Source organism: Parus major, chromosome 5, assembly GCF_001522545.3.
Source record: "Parus major isolate Abel chromosome 5, Parus_major1.1, whole genome shotgun sequence".
In the NCBI taxonomy this organism is placed as follows: Eukaryota; Metazoa; Chordata; class Aves; order Passeriformes; family Paridae; genus Parus; species Parus major.
In genome coordinates this window covers 40,220,675-40,243,609 of record NC_031774.1, presented here as the reverse complement: position 1 = coordinate 40,243,609, position 22,935 = coordinate 40,220,675, and the positions used below count along the sequence as shown (strand labels likewise).

At 46.9% G+C, this 22,935-nt stretch overlaps 2 protein-coding genes across 4 annotated transcripts in view; both read left to right on the top strand.

The window, feature by feature from the left end:
- The window catches only part of POMT2 (protein O-mannosyltransferase 2), a 30,302-nt gene extending 19,243 nt beyond the window's left edge, over positions 1-11,059 (top strand). The window contains exons 18-22 of one of the 2 annotated variants that reach the window (XR_004497953.1): positions 145-250; positions 1,219-1,359; positions 1,995-2,109; positions 2,649-2,868; positions 10,845-11,059. Coding sequence is in view for 1 of the 2 variants with exons in the window: in XM_015630662.2 (XP_015486148.1) it covers positions 145-250; positions 1,219-1,359; positions 1,995-2,109; positions 2,649-2,754 (468 nt within the window). In the remaining variant the exon portion in view is untranslated. Of the gene's footprint in view, positions 1-144; positions 251-1,218; positions 1,360-1,994; positions 2,110-2,648; positions 8,010-10,844 lie in introns of those variants that run through there. The other variant, XM_015630662.2, reaches the window with a different exon arrangement.
- A 4,535-nt stretch (positions 11,060-15,594) lies between these two features.
- Positions 15,595-22,194, top strand: NGB (neuroglobin). Of its 2 annotated transcripts, XR_001522131.3 has the most exons (5): positions 15,595-15,769; positions 17,126-17,237; positions 18,749-18,868; positions 20,021-20,903; positions 21,456-22,194. XR_001522131.3 is itself a non-coding variant. In XM_015630665.3 (4 exons), exons 1-4 carry the CDS (start codon positions 15,663-15,665, stop codon positions 20,165-20,167), a joined length of 486 nt encoding a protein of 161 aa, XP_015486151.1. In that variant the 5' UTR covers positions 15,595-15,662; the 3' UTR covers positions 20,168-22,194. The 2 variants fall into 2 exon arrangements, 1 of the variants encoding a protein (XP_015486151.1); XM_015630665.3 differs by having other exon boundaries at positions 20,021-22,194.
- Positions 22,195-22,935: the final 741 nt, after the last annotated feature.

Sequence of the window (22,935 nt, the reverse complement as noted above, 5' to 3'; positions counted from 1 at the left end):
ATAGCAAATTTTAGCTTAGTCTTGCTTCTGCCAGTTCTCTTCCTTCTCCTTTTGGACTGTCTCCCTTATTGTACTCTTAATGCTTGCATGTCACATGAACACATCCAGCATAAAGTCCCAAATCTTTCTTTTCCTCTTGTGTAGGTGATTTGGTGGCTAAATTTGGTCACTATTGGGTTATATCTTCTGATAACAGTTTGCACTGCGGTGGCACTGAAGAGAGGTGTCCAACTGACATCTGAACTCAAAGGTGAGGTCAGTCTTCCTTTTCATAAATGCCTTTTGCAGGAACCTTAAAAGTGTGTGGATGGCAGGACTTTGTGTCTTAAGGGTGGGAAACCACTGAACTTGGATTATCAAGCACTGTCCACAGGGAAAAGAGTGTGAACTTCATAGCTGTAGTTTAATAGTGAACACCACAGATCTTCTACAAAAATACTGCATGGCTACCTACATTGGCTGCAAGGGATACAGGCCAATTAATCAATGCCCTGCTATCAAACTCTGCCTGTGCTCTGTACTCAGTAGTTTGAATTAAGACAAGAAGTGTCTTCTGATATTTATGCAAAGCAAATGACAAATGCAAGAGATAAAATGATCCTTTATTATGTCAATTGCCAAGGTTTTGGAGCTTTTCACAAACCCTAATTAGTCATACTTTCACCATTCCTGTTTACATCAATGGTTGCTTCATTTTGTAGATCTCCTTATGCAAAATCAGCTCTAAAATGTGATGGGAAACTACTCAATTATACAATAAGTTATTGGCTAAGCTGTATACAGACACCAGAGCTTAGTCCTTTCCCCATGCTCTGAAAGCTAAGCACCACTTCTTTCCAGGAAGGGCTGACAAAATGATCATCTGGGTGGTTCTCATTGCAGAAACAATGAAAATCATCAGAAACCAGAAACACCTGATTAGTCTGATGCACATCTGGAGAAACTGCACGTTTGGTCCCAGCATAGAGCATGGTTAGCCTTCTGCCATGCCTTGAGACTTAGGTTTTTGTATATCTTTTCAGATAACTGTTCTTCTGAAGAGTGCTTGTAAGTTAATAAAGAATGCAGCTAGGATGTTGCAGAGGCTTGAAGCAATTCCAGACCAATGACTTCCTGCAAAGATCATTCCTGTTGAGTTTACTTAGTGTGTTAAGGTTGAAATAAACAGGAATTGTAGCTGAGTTTTTCTCTGCTGAGGTCTGTGTGTTTGTGTTCCAGAACTGTCCAGAGTTGTGCTACGTGCTGGAGGGCAGATCACACTGGGCTGGCTCCTTCATTACCTCCCTTTTTTTATGATGGGACGAGTTCTCTACTTCCACCACTACTTTCCTGCTATGCTGTTTTCCAGCATGTTAACAGGTAAATACTAGTCTTGGAGAAGACAAGGTAGGGAAAAAGGTGATATTGTGTTAAATTGAATATTTTTCACCCTAAAAAGTTCAGTATTTTTATACACTTTGTTTGCTTGTGCAGAGTGCTTGAAAGCATTGACTTCCTCAAAAAGTTTTTCACAAAGCAGCTTGCAGTTGCAGACTGCAATTTTTTGTTTGTCTATTTGGTTTTGGTTTTTTGGTGGTGGTTGGTTGGTTGGTTGTTTTTTTTAAATCACCCTGAAGAGGCAGTCATGTCTAGTGCTTAGAGCATTTAAATTTAGAGATGGGATTCCTGACCTCTGCTATTTCACTGTTCTTACATATTCTTGTATATAAGATACTTCCCTCTTGGTTTACTGCCAACACTTATAAACTTGTCTGTTTATAATTTGGCCTTGGTAGTTTTTCCTGTGATTTTATACCGGCTTCATTTGCATCTGGGGCCCAGATGCAAATGGGAAGGTAGGACAAAACAACCTTTGCTGATACAAAACAATCTCTATGGTTCTGAAGGTTACCAAGGTATATTAATTTAAAAATTGACATGGTCTTTTGGTGTTAACAGAGTTTCATCAGCCTAGCAGCTTTGTTCTTCTGACTTTTACCTCTTCCTTCTCCTAGGAATCACCTGGGATGCACTACTGAAGTTCTGTGCTGGGCTCTTGTCACCCAGCACTACAGCTAGAAGGGTATATGGAGGTGGATTCCTCGCCCTGGTTCTGCTCATCCTGTACAGGTGAGTGCTAAAAGCTGAACTTTACATGGATGGAATGTGTGACCATTGCCATCTCGGTAGAAACTTGGCTGCCTGTTAATTATCCTTAGCCTTTGTTCCCTTTTCTCTGCTGAATTTGTTAAGACATCCTCAAGCCCAGTCCTAAACCTTCAAATTTGATTAGATTTAGCATCCGTGTCCCAGTAATGCATTACAGAACATCTTTGTTCCATTGGAGGGAATCTTTCTTTTGTTGAAGCACACAGTGTGAACACTGTTCTCCTCCAAACCCTCCATTCAGTGGTTTGTGGTTCTAAATCCAATGATGGTGACATATACTTCAAATATGGGCAAATTTTTCATTATTGTAGGTTTTATCATATTCTTAGAGTAAATACCACATGTGATAAGACTGTGCTATGTATATATTTGGTTCAGCAGAGATGAGAGGGCTCCCAGTAGAGCTTAGAACAGCCCAAAGACCAAAGTCCCATAGGCTGCGAACTTCTTGAGACAGAAAACTGTGTTGTGTTTGATGGATATTCGGTTTCTTTCCACAGCTTCTACCTCTTCCATCCACTGTCCTATGGGATGATAGGACCCATGGCCTCCAACCCTAGCAGCCCCATGGCAGGGCTTCGGTGGATGGACTCCTGGGAATTCTAGAGCAAAGGAAGCCTGGGAACAATGGATCAGAAACATGTCAGATCTGCTGCATGTCAGGCTGATTCTGGTGCTTTGAAGACGTGACTATAAAACGCCCTCTCTGGAGAGCTCCGGGTATAGTAACCCTGTTGCTTTGGCATTCGTTTGCACTGCCTGCATTGGAAGATGCAGAGGATGAGAAAGTCCCCTTAAATTAAAAGACTCATGTCCTGAATCCTTAGGTTATATTAATGGACAACTGGCTGCCTAAATGCCAATTCCTTGAAGCAGTATATGTCAGTCAAACAGCAGTGGCATTCCAGCAGCCAGAGCAGTACCAGTTGGAGGCTGTCCTGTGGTTGCATGTACACTCTGTCTCACTGTATTAGGAACAGTGATAGTGACAATACAGACTCTCTACTTCGTTGCAGAGAGAGCTCTTTTTATTCTTACAGATCTTCTTTTATAGGTGGTTCTGAGAAGGTCTGGAAAGGTATAGCTTTCATTGGTTATCAAACCAACACATCACCATCATTGGACAGTTAGGAACAACACCCTTTGAACATTTTTTGCAAGTAACAAGGAGACAAACAGCACCTGAAAAGGTTGGATTCCTCCTTATGATTTCCCAGGCCAGAGTGAGAAAGTTGTGTACTTGACTTTCCTGCAGGCTCAAGCTAGTGCCTGAAGCCTAAAAATCTCTTATTTGACCACTGTCACTTCCCACACACTTCGTGTGTGTGTCTTCCTTCTTGTAATCTAAGCATCACTACAGTTTGAAGCACTACAGGACTCAGTAACCTTTCTTATGGTGAGGTTTTTGAAAACTTAATGTTAGTATCTGGGGACCTTCATTCTACCTGCTTTGTCTATCTGAAGGTTTTTTTTTCTTCTGACCCTGGATTTTTAAAATTTGACTGAAAGGGTCTGTTTGAAATCTCCTGAGCCATTGTGCCTTGCCTGTCTCCCAGGCCCTCTGCAGAGATGGAAATTGTTTATTCCTATATACTGCCTTGCTTTCTGGTCACCTTTAATCGTTTCTACAACTCACCTAGCAGGCCTGTTTTCAGGGCCAGACTGTTCCAGCTGAGCTCTTTGTAGCTTCTTTCAGTTCTGTTTGAAGGTGCCAAGGAAATTACAGTAGAAATGGCAGGTGATTTATTTTCAGCCCCAGTATGTTGTGGAGATCAGCATGGGAATGTACTAGAGACTGTAATGATAACTTGGAAATCTTACAGACAGCTGTCATTCAGCTTTTGTTCCCAGCTATTTCAGTGCCAGTGCCTGTGCTTTTAGGGGAAGACTTCATCTCAACGCATGTGGCATCTGCAAAACTGGCTGCTGGTGCCAAAGTACCTGCTCAGTTGTATGGAACACTGGGGCTTAGTGTTCCCATATTGAACAAGTTCCTTCTCTAGACTGCTGAACATCAAATTACAAGGAAGTGTGAGGCCAGGCAAAAATTCTTTGTCTGTGATGTGTCAAGAACCATTGGATGTTGAATTCACCCCTTCGAAGAAAGCAGAGCTTGATTCACCAGGTGCCCTTGTCCTGTGTTAGGTCTATCTTTGTCTATGTTTCTTTTTTTCCATTTCCTGCTCTTCATCCAGTGCCGATTTCTTGTCACAGTTCAAATTGCTACCTTGTAGCATCCAACATGAATGACAGATCACAGCTGTGTTCCTGTCTCAAGAAGTAATATTTGAAAAACTCTTTTATGTATGTTTCAATGAACTTATGCCTTTCATTTCAGAATTCTTGCTTTGCTTCACAGCCTTGCATCAAAATTACAGATGGAGGGATAGTAGCTGGGTGGGTGTGTCTGCCTTTAAACATGGACTGTGCATTTATTTCTCTTACCAAATCTTGGATTCCAATCCAAAATCTTGTTTCCTACCACACAGAAGGGCTGCATTAGCATAGTTGTTCTGTGGAGGGGACTAGACTCCAGTCAGACTTGCTTTGGTTCCCCTTTAGTAGAGAACCATAGCATTGTTCATTATGGCAGCTTGCTATGTAAGGCTCTGGCTTGGTATGTCACATGTCTCCAGAAACAGACTTCTGTAGATACTGGCTCAGGTGGGATGGACCTGTGCTTTTGATTCTAAAGGTTTTGAGTTGATCCCCTGCTGCTTATACATGGTGGGAAGTCGTTGCAATAAGTAGCTGCTGGGTTTGATGATTCTTTTCCACTTGTTATTGCAGGAAGTGCTCCTACCTGCATGAGCCAGGGGTTTACAGAGGTTATGCATAGACAAGAAGGATGTGGGGAAAGACTGAAAACTTCTTCAGAACCTGCCAGATCTGACAGCAGCAGCAAATTGTTAACTGCTGGTTATGTGGAAGGCAGACAGTGCAGTGCTGCCTTGTAACAGTGTGATCCAGCATCAACTCTCAGTGAGATCACTGACATAATACATTGCTAAGCCCAATATGAGCTTTCCCTAAGGTAGTCCCATTGTCACGGGGAGGATTTACCAGAAGAGCTGGCAGAAGCTGTGATTTAAAGTGCAGTTTTTTCCAGCACATAAATAGACACTTCCCTTTAGCATTAACAACAAAAAGAAAATCTAAGAAACTTGCGTTTTGGAATGACTGTTTCTAACACCCTTTATTTATCATATTAAACCTTGAGAATGCAAAAGTTGAGTCAGTAACCGTGGTTTCTTCAGTTATTATGAAGGGGTCAGTTTTGTAGGAGTTGCCTGAGGAAGATGAACCACTGTGTTCCTTGGTTAGGATCCCTCCATGCTTTATTACTAATAATCTTTTGCATGTGGATTGGCAGCTGAGTGCTGAAGATGGCAAGTTTAATGCTCCTATCCCACCTTCCTATGCACAAGTCCAACTTCTGTTTCAACACAGACAAAAGGTTTATTTTTCTTTAGGACTGTCACTTCAGAAATTCTCTTGAGAGCATTTGATTGACATTGAGACAATTTCTTAGGTTTTGTGTGCTGGTAAGGAGGGTGGAGGTATACAATGAAAAAAATTCTAGCTGTTCCACAAGAGGGAGCAACTTCCAGCAGAATTTTTATTTTTTATCTGGAGTTAAAAGGATTGAAAGGTCTACATTGAAGACTAGAGGGCAGACATTTCCTCTGCACTCTCTGGACTCCAAGGGCTGGGTTTTCAAGTAAGTGTACATTGATGTGGCTCTGTATTCTTACTGGAGAAAAGTATTGAAATATTACTCCAGTTAGAATTTGACCTTCAGTATTTGCTTCTTAAAACAAAACCTGTCATGCCATTGTTGAAACATAATAGTAACTGATATTTTGTGAGGTCAATAAAATACAAAAATTTGGATTCGCTTCCTGATTCTGTCTTGAAATATCTGAGTGGTACAGACATGAGGCAATGGGTGCAAGGCACTCTTTGCTTTTGGGATGGAATTTGGGCTGCTTCAGCTCAGTTTTTCCAGTTGTACTTGTGGAATGAGTTCAGGTTCTTTTTGAGAACTGCTCATTAGTCATATTCTCCAGTCGTGTGGAAAATAGCTAATGGTGCTTTCTGAGGCCAGAAGGTGCTGTTCTCTGGAGCAGCTGCTCTCTTTGAGCCTTGCTTGACAGGGCTCCTTTTATCACTGACAAAGTATTTCATCAAACTGTATCCATAGCTTCAAATCACAAAAAGCTGCAGGCTGCCACGTTCCCTGCTTCAAATTCTTTTTTGTGTGTAAACTCTATTTTCAACTCTTCAGTCTCTGAAGGATAGATAGAGGGCCTTGAGGCTCATCTGGCTTTATCCTAGGCAATCCATCCATCTTAAAAGGCTTCTGCTAACAGTCGCTTCAGGACATCGATACGCACACATCTATTCCAGCAGCAGGGACTGGCCTATTTCCAGGAACTGGACCACTCATGCTATGAGACACAGATGTGACTGTGAGGAGGATTTGAATGGAGATTTCTGTGCCAAGATTGCTCTTGGTCCAGGTGGAGGACTTTGTGTCATCACTGTTTGCCACCATTGTTTGCAGCTCTTTAGTCTGTACAGGGTTTTCTTTTTGCATCTTAATTGGAAAGGTTGATTGATGCACAAAGGGCATTGACAATATGCTTTTTTATATCTTCCTCCTTCCTTCTGGTTCTTGAAGAACACACAAAGTACAGGACATGTCTTTGCTTCCCCTAATTTTTGGGCTATGCATCCATTTCATACAGGTGCCTGAACAAGGGGTAGGACAGGGCATCTTGTAGTAGCCTGAGTAAATGAATACCTGTCAAATGGTCTGAGAGCAAAACCAGAACCTTGTTATGGAAAGGTAAACAAACATGTTACTTGACAGTTCCCTTCTGTTCCTCCTGAATCCTTCAGAGAATTGTTTTTAAGGGATTTGAGAGCAAACCAACTGTTAACGTGGAAACACAAGGCATTTACCTGAAATTCTCCATTACCGTGGTTAGCAGTGTCCCTTCCATGCTGTGACTGAATAACCCTCTGGGTTTTCACTCTGTGCACAAGCACTGTTTCCTCCTCTCAGGATCCTGCTGGCAGTGTGAAAATTCACCTCCTTAGCAGTGCCCTGTGTCTCTGCCAGCTGGGGAATGTAGGTAAGATTTTTATTTCCCCCTTTACAGCAATTGACCACTTGACCCCACACATGGGCAAGTGTGTCATGAAAGGAAAAAAGTGTGGACTGTTAGAACAACATAAGGCTCTTCCCTGTTGGGAAAGGAAGGCTGAGGATAAGACCACCACCTCCATAGCATAGTTTCTTCAGGGCGGGGCTGTTGGCTGCAAGCAGTCAGGACTGAAAATTCTGTTTTCTTTGATGTACTAAGACCTTGGTTGTGTAGTTGGTTGCGAGTTGCTTCACTTTGTAAACTTGTATGCTCTTTACTTGAATATCAAGGGCTATGGTTATCACAAATAATATGTGAGGCGATCACATGTTGGCGTAGATATCACTCCTGCTGAATTTGTAATTGATTCTAAGGCTTTGCCAAGTGAGCCTCCTGTGTTTTACAAGAGACATGGTTTAGAGCCATCTTTGAAGAGCTTGCCCCTGGCTAAGGGTTTGGAGCAATAGTGAGAGAGGTTCTTTGGTAATTCTGTTCTGTATCCTGAACCTTTCCTAGTAATGCTGGGGGGTGTGTGCGTGCATCTGTCTCTGAACTGAATTCCTTTAACTACGGTGCAATTACTGTACCATATGGTGTGGAAGGGAGAATGTTCCCTTGAGCTATAAACGTGTTTTGTACAGGTGATAATGGAAAATGAGGTAGAATTTGGAATTTAATTTTGTAATAAATATCTCTTCTTTGAATCAATCTCTTTGTGTCTAAATTTTGTGGTGGGTTTTTCCCCCTTTCAGTTCTTCCTCACGTACATGCTTTGCATGAACATTAAGTGGACCCATTAGAGAATTTAATCTGGGATAGTGATGGTGTACATCAGCTTTTAGCACACAAGTATTGCTGGACTGCAATTCTAGGAGATCAGGTTTTACTGCAATCCAAACAATGTATTGGTAAGCACAACAGGAAGCAAAACTGGTACATTTGGACAAGAATAAAGTACTGTCTGTGGAAGCAGGTTTATTTCTCCCTGTTAAAGGTGTGGTAAATTGTAAATATGTATAATATTGACAATTTAATATGAAGTTTAATGTGTATTTTCATCAAGCTTCTGATAAGTTACCTATGAACACGTTATTCTACAGGTCAAGCACTTTATTCAGAAACCCAGCATTTTTCTGTAAATCATGCTCAGTCTGTAGTGTTCATAACACCAGACTGGTGGACAGGTTTGTACAAATGAGGCCCTTACTGTGAACTAAATGTGAACATCCATAGTAAAACTGGAGCACTGAAAATCAGGATCTGGCTTTATACGAGGCTGTAGTGAGGGGCTGGGATATGCTTTTGAGTTCAGTGTAATAAGGGGTTGCTTGGGGTGGAAGTAGATGAGGAAAACCAACATAAAGCAACCTTACCTGGGACTACACATTGATGCCCAGATGAGTGCTGGAGGAGAGCCAAGCAGTCTGGACATGTTCCAAGGAGTACTGAAGTACGGCCAGGACAGCTAGAAACTGGACTGTGGCCTGTACAGAGTGATACAATAGGCTTTTAAATGGTTACTGAAAAGCCTGTTGACTCGTATTGCTTTACACAGTGCAAGTTGGTCTTTGGATATTGTCTGATCAGGGCTATTGTTCTGGAAGGGGGGACTGCTGATACCAGAAGCTGTGCTAGAATGTAGGGAGATAACCAAAAAAGAAGGAAGTATTGTTCATAAAATGCTGATAATATCTGAAGTTAAACTTCTCACTGCCCCTAAAGGAAGACTGGCTTCTTTCTGCAGATGAGTGATCTCACATGGGTGAACAGTGGTGACTGATTCCAATTTGCACTTGATTTGAACGTACCAGACTTGTAGGCTTCTAGATTCCAGCCATCACCCTGTTACCTGTTCCTCAACAAGAATGAGGCTTTTTTACAACCTGGTGTTTTAATACAGATTTTGTGCTTTGTCTTAAAGCTGCTTTTTAATCTTCTATTTTCTAACCAAATAGAAATTTCCAATGCAAGTTGCTTCATTTGGCCTTCAATCTTCCATGACTTCCTTTTTATTTTCTTTAGTTTACCCATAAGGTTTCCCAGTCTGTACCGTGTCTTCCAAGATGAGTCTCCCAAGGTCCATATGCTGAAATCATATGGATTTCATCTTCACTACCTACATCACACCTACCACTGCTGCCTGGTTTACATCTGAGGATTGTGGTTGTACACTTTGGAGTTGTTTTCTAATACACCACCACTAACTGTAACTCTGGCCCATGGAATGCATGCTTTGGGAGTAGAAAGTTTGTGCTTTATAGAATGGGTGTAAGTCTGACAAGCATTATAATTGTTGTAAATTGATTTTCTATTTTTTTTTTCCTTCTTGCAGTCATTGCTTTATCTCTATATTGCATCCAAAGCCTGTCATCTTGTTGTGCAGCTGACAAAATGTTGTCTTAAGGCTTCATTCACCTGACCTATTTTATTCACCATTTATTTTAGGATGAGATGGTTTTGAAGTACCTGGGTTTCTCCATTGACCAGAATGGGAGTTTAGATTATATGTCTTTATGAAAGCATCTGTGTTGGATCAGCTGTATCACACCCTGGCAGTGTGCTGGTGCCTTGCAGTGCTTTAGGAACAATAACTATTCCTTTACAAGGCAGAGAATAAAAGCAGCTGAGAAGTGGGGAGAATCAGTTGAGAATGTGAACATGCCTTAAGATGATACTTAAGATGATGACAGAAACAGTGTGGCCAAGCAGGACCAAGGCAGTGATTGTCCCCTTCTCAGCACTCACACTTCAAATCCTGTGTTCATTCTTTTGGGATCCCTCACTTCAAGAAAGACATTGAGGTGCTGGAACGTGTCCAGAGGAGGGCAGCAGAGCTGGTGGAGGGTCTGGAGTGCAGCTCTGATGAGAAGCAGCTGATCGAGTTAGGGATGTTTAGCCTGGAGAAGAAGCTCAGTGGGGACCTTATCTTTCTCTACAGCTACCTAAAAGGAGGCTGTAGCAAGCTGGGGGTCAGTCTCTCAAGTAACAAGTGACAGATGAGAGGAAATGGCCTCAAGTTGTACCAGGCCAGGTTTAGATTGAATATGAGGAAAAATTTCTTCACTCAGAGGGTGGCCAGGCCAGGCATTGGAACAGGCTGCCCAGGAAAGTGGTGGAATTACCATACCTTAAAGTGTACAGAAAACACTTTAGAACACATAGATGTGACTCCTGGGGACATGGTTTAGTGGTGAACTTAGCAGTGCAGTTTGCAAGTGAAAAATTCCTCACTGAACAGGAGAATTCTTTTTGACAAAGCCCCAAAGCTGTGATGGCTTAGATGAGGAGGAGATGGTGTCAAACCAGAAGTGTCCCAAACATAGAAGGAATAATATATGAGGTTTGCTTTGATACCAGATGGTTGAATGGAAAGCTGAAATGGGGGAATGCTGGCACACACCTAACATGAAGGAATGGGTGCAGTAAAATACAAAACCTTTGTTTTAATAAATCATATTGAAAATGCTATTCCTGGAGACAACTGCTGTAGGTCAAACATTTATAAGAGATGGCCTAATCAATAGTGTCAATTTAAATTGCAAGGGGGAAGAGAACAAAGAGAGTTGAGATCAGAGAGAAGACAATCAATGACCACGAGAGACCAGCAGTGCTTCTGAGCATGAAGTCCAAGGGGGGAAACTACAGAGGAGACTCCACAATAAATAAAGCATTCTTTTACAAGCTTTCACCATGATATTTCAGCAGCTGAAGGATGAGCCAGTCCAGAAGCATAAAGACAATTGGAGGAAGATCCAAGATCATGTGCATCACCCCTAGGTAGGACAGAAGCCAGGTAACTCTGCTCACACAATGCTTGCCTCAATGCCAGGCATATTAACTAGAGTACCATGTAGAGCTAATGGGGCTGGAGAGATTTTTGCTTGCATCCCACCAGATTGTGGTGCACACACCTCCATAGCTGTGTCTTATGACCAAATTCAGCTTGGGTGTCAAGACTGACATGGTCTTGAACTCACTTTGGTAGCGTGACTTATTGAAGGCAGAGGTTGCTTCTTGGAAGATCAGCCTGCTGGTGTTGGGTTATTGTTGTGCTAGGGGCCCAAGGTGAATAATATCTGGGGTAAGGTCTGAGCATCTGTAAGTGCCAGACCTGGTTCAACATCTCCGTGTGATCCCCTTTGACTTTTCTCACCACTTCATGTCTGGTCATCCTAGGACTGTTTTCACCTGCCTGTACAAATTCCCTAGCTGGGCACAGGATATATTCAAGATAAACGTGGGGATGGTTAGCAAATTGAATTCAAAAAGCAGATTTAATTTTATTCTACTGTTGAATCTTCCCTCTGCCTATCCCTCTCCCCTTAGTCCAGATCCCCACCATGGAGGGTGGTAGTGCTGCCCTGCTCTCTCCACAGTCATGGTGACAGCAAGCAAGCTCTGCAGCTCATTTTAATCATTTTATGGCTAAGATTATTACCTCCTTCATCACTTTTGATTCCTGTTATGCAACCATATTTCGTGACTTGCCTTGCTACTGAGCTGTGCCGCACCATGGCCTGAGGGGGTAGCTTCAGAAGAATTTTGGAAACATTGTATGATTTCTGCGCCCACCTGAGGATGGGATGGGAGGGGATAGGAGTCTGGGAATAATCTGTCATAATCTGTGGTTTTGAGACTGGGGACAAGGGGAAACAGAGGGGATTAGCCAAGCCCAGGAGTCTGTATCCTAAGTGAGCAGGCAGCCTGAAGCAGATAGATCAGAGTGTCATTATTCATGAAGACTCACAGATGCAGAATTGTAAATGAGCAGGAGTTCAAAGGGAGATAGGGTTTTGTTAGTGCAGCAGCTGGGATGAAAACTGACAATGCCACAGCAGCATGGGCAAAGCAGGCATCCCTGGGCCAGGCAGATAGGGCCTTCCTGGGCAGGGAGAGTTGTTCTCCAGGTGCTGTGATCCCTGAGCGCTGGGCTGAGCACTGGCATTTGTGAGCTTACTCCTACTTCTGTCACACTGTTTTATGAGATTGGGCAATTTTCTTTCCATGTGGGTAAACTAAGGCACTGAACAAGTAAAGCTGACACTTGGCAAGAGAAGTTAAGAGTGTTGGTACTGTAACTTGAAATGGATGTAGATTACAATAATGAAACCCACTGCAAACTAAAAACATTATAAAATTGTTTATTATTAATTAATTGTTTAATTAATTATCTCACAGTACAAAAGAGCATTATCATCCTCTTTGAATGTCAGTCAATTTCTCTGAAAACCTCCCTTCCCTTTCTTCAAGTGGTCTACAGATTATTTTGGAGCACTCTGTGCTGCTGACCTCGTTGTTCTTCACTCCTGAGAGCTCCAGGGACAGTCTTGCAGAAATCCAAGAGCAGCTCAGAAAAGAACTGAACTGCCAGGTTAGGTACATGGAGCCAAGGGAGCTGGGAGCCATCACAGGAAACCCTCAGACCGTGGAAACTTTTGCAGTGCTCAATCTCTTGCTGAGATTCTCATGCTTGAAGGCTCACAAAACATTTGGAACAAGAAGACAGGTTTTCTTGTTTGCTTCCTTGTACTTTAAATCCTCTCTGGACTTGACTTGTGCTCTCAGCATCTCAGTGCTGTGACAGCAGGAGGAACTCCAACAACCACATAACTGCAAGGGAGATGCTGCTTTGCACAAAGGCAAGAGCAGATTCTCTCCCAAACTCTCAGTCTTTTAAATCATTGGAATGGTGGTTTCTTATCCCTGAGCTCTCCTTGTCTCCCATCTCAAGTCCCTCCTTGCAGCTCCTTCTTCCTGTGCTGGAAGACCTATGCTATCAAAGGGGAAAAAATGCTGGGTTTATTAGGAGAGTGGAGAAGTATCAGTGCCAGAAAGCAGCAAAGGGATGGATTCACTGTTCAGACAGTCAGGGAAGATGAGGAAACTGCTCCTGAATGTATTCTGCCCAGAAGGAGCTGTTGCTGTGGGGCAGGGAAGAGTTCTTGGACTCTGCTGTGTGTCATACCCCTGTCGGGTTTGGGTACCAACATGTGGGTGAGGATATGGCCAGACCATTGCCCCTTTCATCAGTGGAGGCACTCTTATTTTCCATGAAAGGAAGGCATATCAGGCTCAGCACTCTCAGTGCTGCCCTTACATCTGGTCTGTTCTGACACTTGTGCCTTGTCTGTGAGTGTTCAGCTGCTACCTGCAGCACAGAGGGAACGTGGAAGGCTCAAGGGGAACATTACGGATGAGAGCCATCATTTTCTTTTGCCATCACAGCTTCACTGCTATTTCTGAGACACCCTTTCTACCAGGAACAACAGCTGAGCCCGTACTTTGTTGTTGCCCTGGGATAGGGTAGGTGATACAGTGCCCTATGAGGACGGGAGGAAAAGTGTCCCACATCCCAACAAATCTTCAGAAACTGATCACTCTTAACTACAACTTGCTTTTGTGAAGTTTCTCTTCCTTCACTATCAGGCAGCTCTGAATGTATTCAGAATGTTGTTAGGCAAATAATCAATCAGCCTTGTTTGCTGCTCTGACTGCACATATGTGCTTCAACTCTGCTCCTCAGTATCCTGTGGCCTGGGATGACTCCCCATGCTCCTTTCCAGTACCCTGGCAGCATACCACTGCTGTTCTACCCTTTAATGTTAGCAGGGCCAGGCTGAGCTGTCCAGCCAGGCTCGGTGAAGCTCCACATCAGCGTGGTTGTGACAACTGGCTGAAATGTCAGAGTACCTTGCACTGATGACAAAGGATGACACTTCATGATCGTTACTGGTTCGATCAGCCACGATAGCTAAAGGTGAATATTTGTGTTGGTGCTGCCGGGCTGGTCTTCTCTGCCCTGCTCAGATTAACCCTGAATTTCCCACTGCTCTCCCAGCTGCCCTTTCAGGCTCCTTGCTGCTTCAGCAGTTATCATGGCTGTGACTTATCAGCCCTCGGTGTGAATATGCCTTTGGAGACCACACAGTTAAGATGCTGTGTCATCTGACTCCTTAGTCCCATCTGGCAGTTCGATTTTATTTATATTTTTATTTTTTTAGTCTTTTGGACTTTTTCTTCAAGTGCCCAACTTTAGGACAGGGTTCTTCAGCTTCCTTTAATGCATGGGGAGCTTTTCCTATGCGGCATCTTGTCTGGTCTGGGCTGAGAACGGGAGGTCTCAAAATCCTGAGAAAACAGGTAATTTATTATGGCACTTGCAGAGCCATCTCAGGTGGCTTCCTGCTGTCACTGCAGTCAGTGCTGTCACTCCAGCTCTATGGGAGAGAGGCCCCTGGGAGACAAGCTGGGGCTGAGAACATAACACTGAGCCTTTGAACTTGTCTCCTCCCAGGGAATGATTTCAGTTCTCCCACAAGAGCCTCCTTTCTGCCTGCACTGAGCCAATTGCCCCTGGGATGGGTTGGTGTCTTTTCTCCTGATTACCAGAAATAAGTCTGATGTACAGAAACAGAATTTGTAATAAGATCAGCACAATAGTTGTTTTGGAGCAGACTGTGATGGTTTCAGTAACAGCTGCACTTTTGTATTGCTCTTGTCCTTCTGAAAACCTTAACTTTCCTGACTTCCCTTGTACCGATTGAGACCTCATTTGCCTTTTCTTGCTTTGTTTCCTCTGTGCTGCGTAAATCCTGGGGCCAAATTAAGCAGTGTCAGAACAGCCAAGAGAATCTGTGCATCCTGAACACATTTGACAAAGATGTCACATCTTCTCATCTGTTATTAACAACTGTGCCTGCTTCAGCTGGCATAATTAGCCTTAAATTAGACACGTACCTTGCAGTGTCTAGACTGCATCTGCCTGTGGAGTTAGCAGGTGGCTGCGTGGCATCCAGAGTCTCAGTGGAAGTGGCCAAGAACAAGAGGAGGATGCTGTGGAGCATCGCTGAGGCCCTCCCAAGCAAAGTTACACTCAGAGGGAGCTGTGCTGATGGTGAGGGAAGGTGGCCAGGTCCCGGTGGTCTTTCCTCGCTGGCACGGCTCTGTTCTGCTGCTTCATTTGTAAAATCAGGACGACAGAAAATGTCAACCGTGAACCAGCTGAACTTTCTGCTCTGCCCCGCAGGCGCGGGATAGGGAAGTTTGGGCATTTCGAATTCCTTTTTCCTTCCTTCCATTCCTCCTTCCTTCCTTCCTTCTCCCGAGTGGGAAACGCTGGCTGAGCTGTTCCTTCCCCGGCCGGGGCAGCGGCGGGTGGAGCAGCGGCTCGGCGGTGCGGGCGGGCGGAGCGCGGCTGCGGCGGGGCCGCGGGGGCGGGAGCCCGGGGGGCGCGGGGGCAGCTCCGGAGCTCCCCCGGCCAGCGAGGGGCGGGCGGCCACAGCTCGCCGGCCCCTCCGCCCGCGGAGCCGCGGCACCAGCGCCCTGCCTCGGGCGGCGAGGGGCAGGGCCCCCGGCCCCGCCATGGAGAGCGGGATGCAGCTGTCGGGCGGGCAGCGAGCGCTGATCCGGGAGAGCTGGCAGCGGCTGAGCGGCAGCCCCGTGCAGCACGGCCTCGTCCTCTTCAGCAGGTGAGCGGCGCGATGCGGCCACCGGCAGCCGGCCCCGGCCCGCACCGACCCGCGCGGGAGGGATGGACGGGCTCCGCTTCTTCGAGAGAAACGCTCGCCCGTGCTTGAACCCTGTGCCTGAGCCCTGGCCATGGCTCCTGGCCGGCTCCGCTCCCCTGGCCCCTCTCCCCTCCCGTGGCTGGCGGTCCGCGGGGAGCCGAAGCCGCTCCGCCGCCGAGCCGTGGGGCAGCGGCGTGGGGCAGGGCTGGGCTCGCTCCGCCGCCCTGCCTTCCCCTTCCTTGGCGAGTGAGAACTTTGCCGCGCAGAGACGGAGAGTGAGAGAGAAGCGGCGGGCAGGTTTTGTGCGTTCCTGCCCGCTGATCCCCTGCCTTGTCACCGCGACTTCTGCCCTCGGAAGGGCTGTGTGTCCGTCGGCTCCGGGCAGGGCGGGGAAGGAGCAGCCCGATCATTCCCTGATCGCGGAGCGCTGTGCAGCCCCGGGCACGGACCTGGCCGCCAGGGAGGGATTCAGTGGCAGGGCAGAGGAAATGGTGTGCCGGGTGGAATGGCTGATACCCAGCTTCTTGCCTGTCCTCAGCACATTAATGTATCAATCATGTGAAGGGAAAAAAAGGAAAGATCAATGAAAAGTCGTTTAAAATGGCCAGTTGGAGAGTTGATGAGCAGCTTCTGGAACGAGAGGGATCCAAATCTCCCAGAACAGGAGTAGAGCAGTGAGAACAATGTAGGGGAGAGGGGTGCAGTAGTTTATGTGCAGGATGAGGAGAAGAGAGACTGTCTTGCCTGAATTACCAGTGGCCTGTTTTATCTACCTGGGTGGCTGCTATTGAGTCCCGTATGCGCCTGACGTACACTGACAAGGGAGGATGGGGCAGGGGGAGAGGAAATGGGAACTGGTGATGGTGTCAGGGAGTGGGGCATCAGCTGAGTTTGTAAATGCTCCCCTTGGTCCACGTGGCTGCTGGAGCTTGGAGGCCTTCCCTGATTTGGGAGCTTTTGGATTCAAGGGGATCAAAAATTGGGAATGGGAATAGTTGAGACAACAGTTGAGACTTTGAGGAGAAGCGCCAGGCTGGGAGAAACTCCGGAGGGCTGGGACTAGTTCTCAGGTGCCATAAATATGTATCCAAGGGCTAGGGTTATGTGTTAGAGAAACAAAGGATTCTGTCTTCAGGTAATCTGGATTGCCCCAAACTAAAACTTTTCAGAACTTTTGGATCTTTTACAGATGTCGAGAGATCAGTAGGTGGGAAGGGAGGCAGAAATGAGCTGTGGGTGTGCTGCTGATGAGGTGGGTGGGACTTTATATAAATCTGAAGAAGTGAGAAGATGGGGTGTTCTTTCTTGCTGTTGCAGGCTGTTTGACTTGGATCCTGACCTGCTGCCCCTTTTCCAGTACAACTGCAAGCAGTTTGCCAGCCCTCAGGAGTGCCTCTCCGCCCCTGAGTTCCTGGATCACATCAGGAAGGTGAGAGAGGGGCTGTGGCATGGCTGGAGCACAGCCTCCATGGAGGAAGAAACTTAGGCAATGATTTAGGACTGTGGTGTATCTGACCACAGAATGCATGGGAAGTCTTCTCCTGAGATGGTAACTGCAGGTGGTTACTCGTGCAGCAGAAGGCCAGGACAAAGTGTCCTACAACAGTGGGGAGAGGATGAGAAGGCAGGTTATGGTGGCTAAGAGGCACCGTGCTGATTTCCATGCCCTCATCTGAGAGTGGATTGCTTCCTGTGAAAACTGAAAGAATCCTTCTCCTACTGTAGAGGTGCCTCAGGGAGCTCACCTGTGTCCAGATGAGGACTGAAGCTCTCTGCTTGGCCACACACTGACCAGGAGGTGGCACAGAGCTGTGCAGTGGGCCAGGCTACCCTGGACCCACTGGTGTGGAGAGGCTGTCGGTGCAGCTGCAGAGCCAGAAGGCCCACAGCACCTCTCAGAGAGCCTCTGAGGGAGTGCTGCAGTACAGCTCTGCCCCCCAAGCAGAGAAAGGAGCAATGCTGAGGAGAGGCTCATGCATGCATGTTACACCTCGTGCAGCAGAGACCCTTTGCTGAGCCCTGAAGAGAAGCCACACCGGGACAAAGCACAGCCTTGGCTTGCAGATGCCTTCATAAGCTTCCTGGCTCCATCTTTAAACCAGTTTGGTTGTTTGCTTGCCTGTCTTTATTCCTTGTTAAAAGGCTGTTTGAGGACTGAGCTCCTCTGATAGCTGCAAGCTTTTCGTTATTTTCCAGCCTCTCTTTATTGGCAAAGTTAAGATTATTGCCTTGAGCTGAAATAGTTCTTTGCTCTTGTTGGAGATAAATTGCCTGTTGAAATTACAGAGCACAATTCTATCACCTCTCAGCTTTGCCAAGATAACCATGCCCTGGCTTTAATATCTTCTTCTAATTTGTTGTGTCTGTTCCCTTCATCCTTCATTAAATCTTTTCCGTCCTGTTTCCATTTGACTCTTAATGCTCCTGGAAGGCTATGGTATGTGGTTTACCAGACCAGGTCAAGAGACCTGGCTGTACTCTCCATCCCATCTCTTCAAAATACCTTGGCTGATCTTAGAATTGGGGTGGCCTTATTCATAATTGCACCATTTTGGCATTGGAAACTCTAGTCCTGGCAACTTGTGGGCTCCCATGCAGTTGTCCTGGGGTCCTAGAGTTGTAATGACTGCATCAGCATTAGATCTCAACCTGCAGCTGCTCTGCTGTAGGCTGTGTCCCTCTGAGTGACAGGGTGGTCAGCAGTGCTGCTTGCTGTGCACCTCTGGTAGTGTCCCATGGGAGGATGTGGTGTGTGCTGCTGCCAGCCCCACTGATGTGACACATGGATCACAGGACAGCAAAGGAAATCTCAGAGGGCATCTGGGCTGGGAGGGGGTCAGGCTGACAAGGGTGAGGTAGAGGGTCAGACACTTGGTTTCCTCTGGGAGTGAAGCTGAACCTTTCTGTTAATGTAATTCTGCCTTTCTGCTCCTGCCCTAGGTGATGCTGGTGATTGATGCTGCTGTGAGCCACCTGGAGAACTTGTCCTGCCTGGAAGAGTACCTCTGCAACCTTGGCAAGAAGCACCAGGCAGTTGGTGTGAAGGTTGAGTCTTTCTCGGTGAGGTGTTCTCTCTCGTCTCGCTGTGGCTGTGTTTGCTCACCCCGCCTGCAACCCTCACTGTCCTCATCCTTCCTCTGGGTTCAGCTGTCTGGAGAGAAAGCTGATGGCTCAGGGCAGCCTGTCCAAGGTGCTGATACCAGTGTAGTGACACTGCCCCAGTGAGGGAAACCTTTGAGCTCCTCTTGTTTTCTGACCTTGCCCAGTAAGCCCATGCAGAAAGGATAGATGGGAGCCAAGCATTTGCACTGTTTGAAGGAGACTGTGGCTTAGGACACTAAAGCAGTCTCTCCTGTGCCACAGGGCTACAGGCTCAGCCTTAGCCCTGGGTCCTTTGCATCTGATGCTCTGGACAAACCTCACCATGCCTGGAGAAGGGAGCATCCAGCTCTCTGTGTCTGCACTGGGATGGAGTTGCTGAACCTCAGCCCCTGCTTTCTCCATGCCAGTAACACCCAAGCATCTTCCATATTAAACCCTTGATCACTCTCCTGCTATCAGTCATGAACAGAAATGCGGTGCGGAAGGGTGGGTTGAAGAAAAGCTTTCTAACCCACACATGGCTCATTCCTGATATTGTTAGCTTTTGTCCTCTTCAGAGGGAGCAGGGTCCCTTCTCTTTGTGGGGGTGGTCCCCACCAGCCCTGCACTCAGTGTGGGAGTGCTCCTGCCTGGGGCTGCTCACAGCTCTGTGAGGAGCAGTGCCTTCTGGAGAAGCCTGAGAGGCACTGAGACATGCCCTAAGCATCCAGCGTGGAGTCTGATCCACTCTCCTGACATCAGAGCATTGCTCAGCTCTGCTGCTCCACTGCTATGCCAAGGGATAGGCCCAGCTACCTGCACCTGGGAGCTACAGAAATTGGATGTGTACATCTCCCCTGCTGTTACTTGGGCAGTGTCAGCCTGTCTTCCCTGAATTCCACTCTGCACTCATCCATGGTGAGGTCCAGCATAGGGCAGGGGAAGAGGATGACATGGGCTGGTTCTGGGCCCCTTTTGATAAGCTAGGGACTGGAGGGGCCTGGTACTCTGTTGGTGGAAGAGGAGCAGATGCCCTGCACTTGGAGAAGTCAAAAAAGGTGGTGAAGTGAGAAAAGAGACTGAATGTCATCCTCTGGTGCTGAGCTTGACACCTCCTTGTTTGGTTTGCAGACTGTTGGCGAGTCCTTGCTGTACATGCTGGAGAAATGCCTTGGTGCTGCCTTCAGCCCAGAGGTGCAGGAAGCTTGGAGCAAACTCTACAATGCTGTGGTGAAAGCCATGCAACGTGGCTGGGAGACCCTCCCAGAAGGGGACTAGATCTTGCCAGCCATCCCTATCCCTGACCACGTGGCTGTCCTGGGCACGGGGAGTCTCACACCACACTCACTGCCTCTCCCCACCTCTGTCTTTCTGTGTGCACCAGCCCGTGGCTGTCTCTGCCACTCACACGTGCTGCGGGGCTCTCGTGTAGTTCCACCCTGCTCCAACACGAGTGTGTCTCTGCCTTTGCTAAGGGCTGGCAGGGCATGTCCCTGCAGCGGAGCCTGGCAGTGCCACAGCACAGGTATGCCACCCTGCCCCAGGTTCCTTCAGGAATACCAACACCCATGTACCTACTCTGGGTTTTAGTCTGGGTTTAGCTTGCTCATCTGCCCTCCTCTTGCTACCCACCTTGTAGGTGACAGCTGGCATAGGCCTCTTGGGCTTATTTTCCCAAAATCCTATTTGCTTTGCTTTACCTGCTGTGTCTGACACTGCTTGGTCCTCCTGTGCTGCTGTACCTGGTTCTGTGTGACAGATTTGGCTCCATGCAGGTCAAAAAGCAGCAAGAGAGCAAAGCTGGTCACATCATGTGGCAGTTCTCAAACCTTGCAGAGAGTTTTCCCCCCTCTCCCTTCGTCAATATATCACTACCAGATAGTTAACCCTGGTGCTTTCTTCTGCCTTGCCTCTGACCTAGATGGAAACCCTGGCTTTCCCCCGTGTCAGCTTGGCCACAGCCCAGTAGGCTTCCTATGGATGCTTCAGGCAGTGGTGTCACATTCATCCCAAGGTGAGACAACTTTTGGCAGGGTTGGGCTGCCAGGTGAAAGGCTTTGTGTTGATTTGGCCTTAGAGCTATCTGAAATGCAGCAGAAACAACAGCAGCAGTAGCAATGTCTGTTTACTGCTTTGTGTTAAGGAAAATAAAGCAAATCCAAGGAAAAGATGTCTTAAAATAAAAATGAAGGTTGCAATTGTGTCATAGCAACAGCTTCCAGAAATTCTGGCTCTTGGCCAGAGGATGCATAGCTGGAATCTTTCTGCTGCTGTCAGAATCTGGAGCACTTCTCAGCTGCTCGCGGTGCCCATCTGCAGAGTTCCTCACCCTCACAGGAATGAGGAGATAGCATCTGCTAGAAGAAATCCCAGAAAACTGCTGAGAGGAAGCACCTGAGGGCTCTGTGAAGGGGCTGAACTTGAGCACTTTGAGGAGAGTTCATCTTCATGGGGAAGTCACTGTGGAACAAACAGAACTATGTTTCTAGCCACCACTAGCACCAGAGCAAGGACATGGAGAAATTATTCAGTTACAGGCAGCACCCTTTTTTTTTTGCTTCTTCAGGACAGGAGGAGCCTAGTGTTGAGGTCTGAGATGGTCCTGTTCTGAAGACACATTCCTCCTGTTCTCAGATGCCCTCCACTCTGGGGCAGGAGAAGGCTGAGGTCTCCTAGGCCCATACCATGGAAGGGATGATGGAGTGCCCTGTGAGATGTGTCTCTAGTGCCCTGCCACCAGGCCTGATGGGAGCCATGGGCTTCCAGCAAGCAAAAAGCCCTCCAGTTGTGTTTGGGAGGCAAGCTAACAGGTGTTGTCAAACAGGAGGTGAACATCCCCACGTTCCTTGTCCTCGCCACGGGACCGTGTTGTGCCTCTGCAGTGTGGTGGTGTGTCCTGGCTCTCTCCATCAGCTGGGTCAGGTGAAGTCTCCCCATTCTTGTACCCAGCAGTGAGGGATGGAGCAGCTGGGGCTGGGATGAGTCACTAGCTTTGATGGCACTGTATGGGGCGGGAGGGTTCAGGAATGGGGATGTCCTCTTTGCAACCCTCTTATGGGGCATCATGCCTTCAGCATTGTGGGAGTGGGACACCTTCTGGCTTCATGTGACAAGTAGGCAGCTGTGTGATGGGTGGGGTGTGGGTGTTACTGCCCAAACAATCCCTGCTCCCTCTAGTTTTCCCAGCTCCTTGACTTCTGCTCTTCTGTGCCACATTTCGTGTAACTCCCAAGAGAACTGAACTAGTCTGTGTGCCTCTTATGCCCAGCTGTACTGTTTATTAAAAAACAACAGTGAGTCTTAGACATTTTTGATGCCTTGTGTTTATTTTAATATAAAAGCCCCAAGGAGACCAGAAAAAAAGGATGCCAGAGAGGGGTTTACTGGTTTCTTGTTGATTCTAGCTTGAAGATATTGGTCACTTGGAGCACTTGTGTAGTGCAGCTTGACTGATATGAGAGAGCATCCACCAGCAAAATGTGTTGGGAGCTTTTGTGCCTGGTAATTGGATGGGTGAGCAGTGGAGGGGCTAACAGAGACACCCAGCTATTGATTGCTCAGACCCTTCAAGTATAGTAATCTCTAATGGAATCAGAATTTTGAGCAATCAGCCTAAAAACCCCTTTTCTGTTGTTCAGCTGCTGCTTTTGTTTTTTGAGACAGCATTGGCTCACCTGGTCACCTGCTGCTGGTCATCTGCAGCAGCAGAGCATGGAGTCATAATAAAGTCTTGTCTGGCCCCATGGTGCATCATCCACCCTGCCAGCTGGATTATGGAGTCATTCCAGCAGCCCTGCCCAGGGAGCAGCTGGTGAGGATGCAGGAGGTTCTGTCTTCTAGAGTGTTCTAGCTTTGATATGATGGGTTACAGCCCTGTGAGAGTTGGGCACTTGATGCTGAAGAATGGTGCCTGGAGTGGGGAAGCCAGTTAAGGGTTTGTAATGGCATCTCCCAAAGGCTGGAAATCCCAGCCGCATAACAGGTGAGAAGGGAAAACATCCTGGGAGAGCCATGTTGCTGGTTTAGGATGGGTTTATTCCATAAGG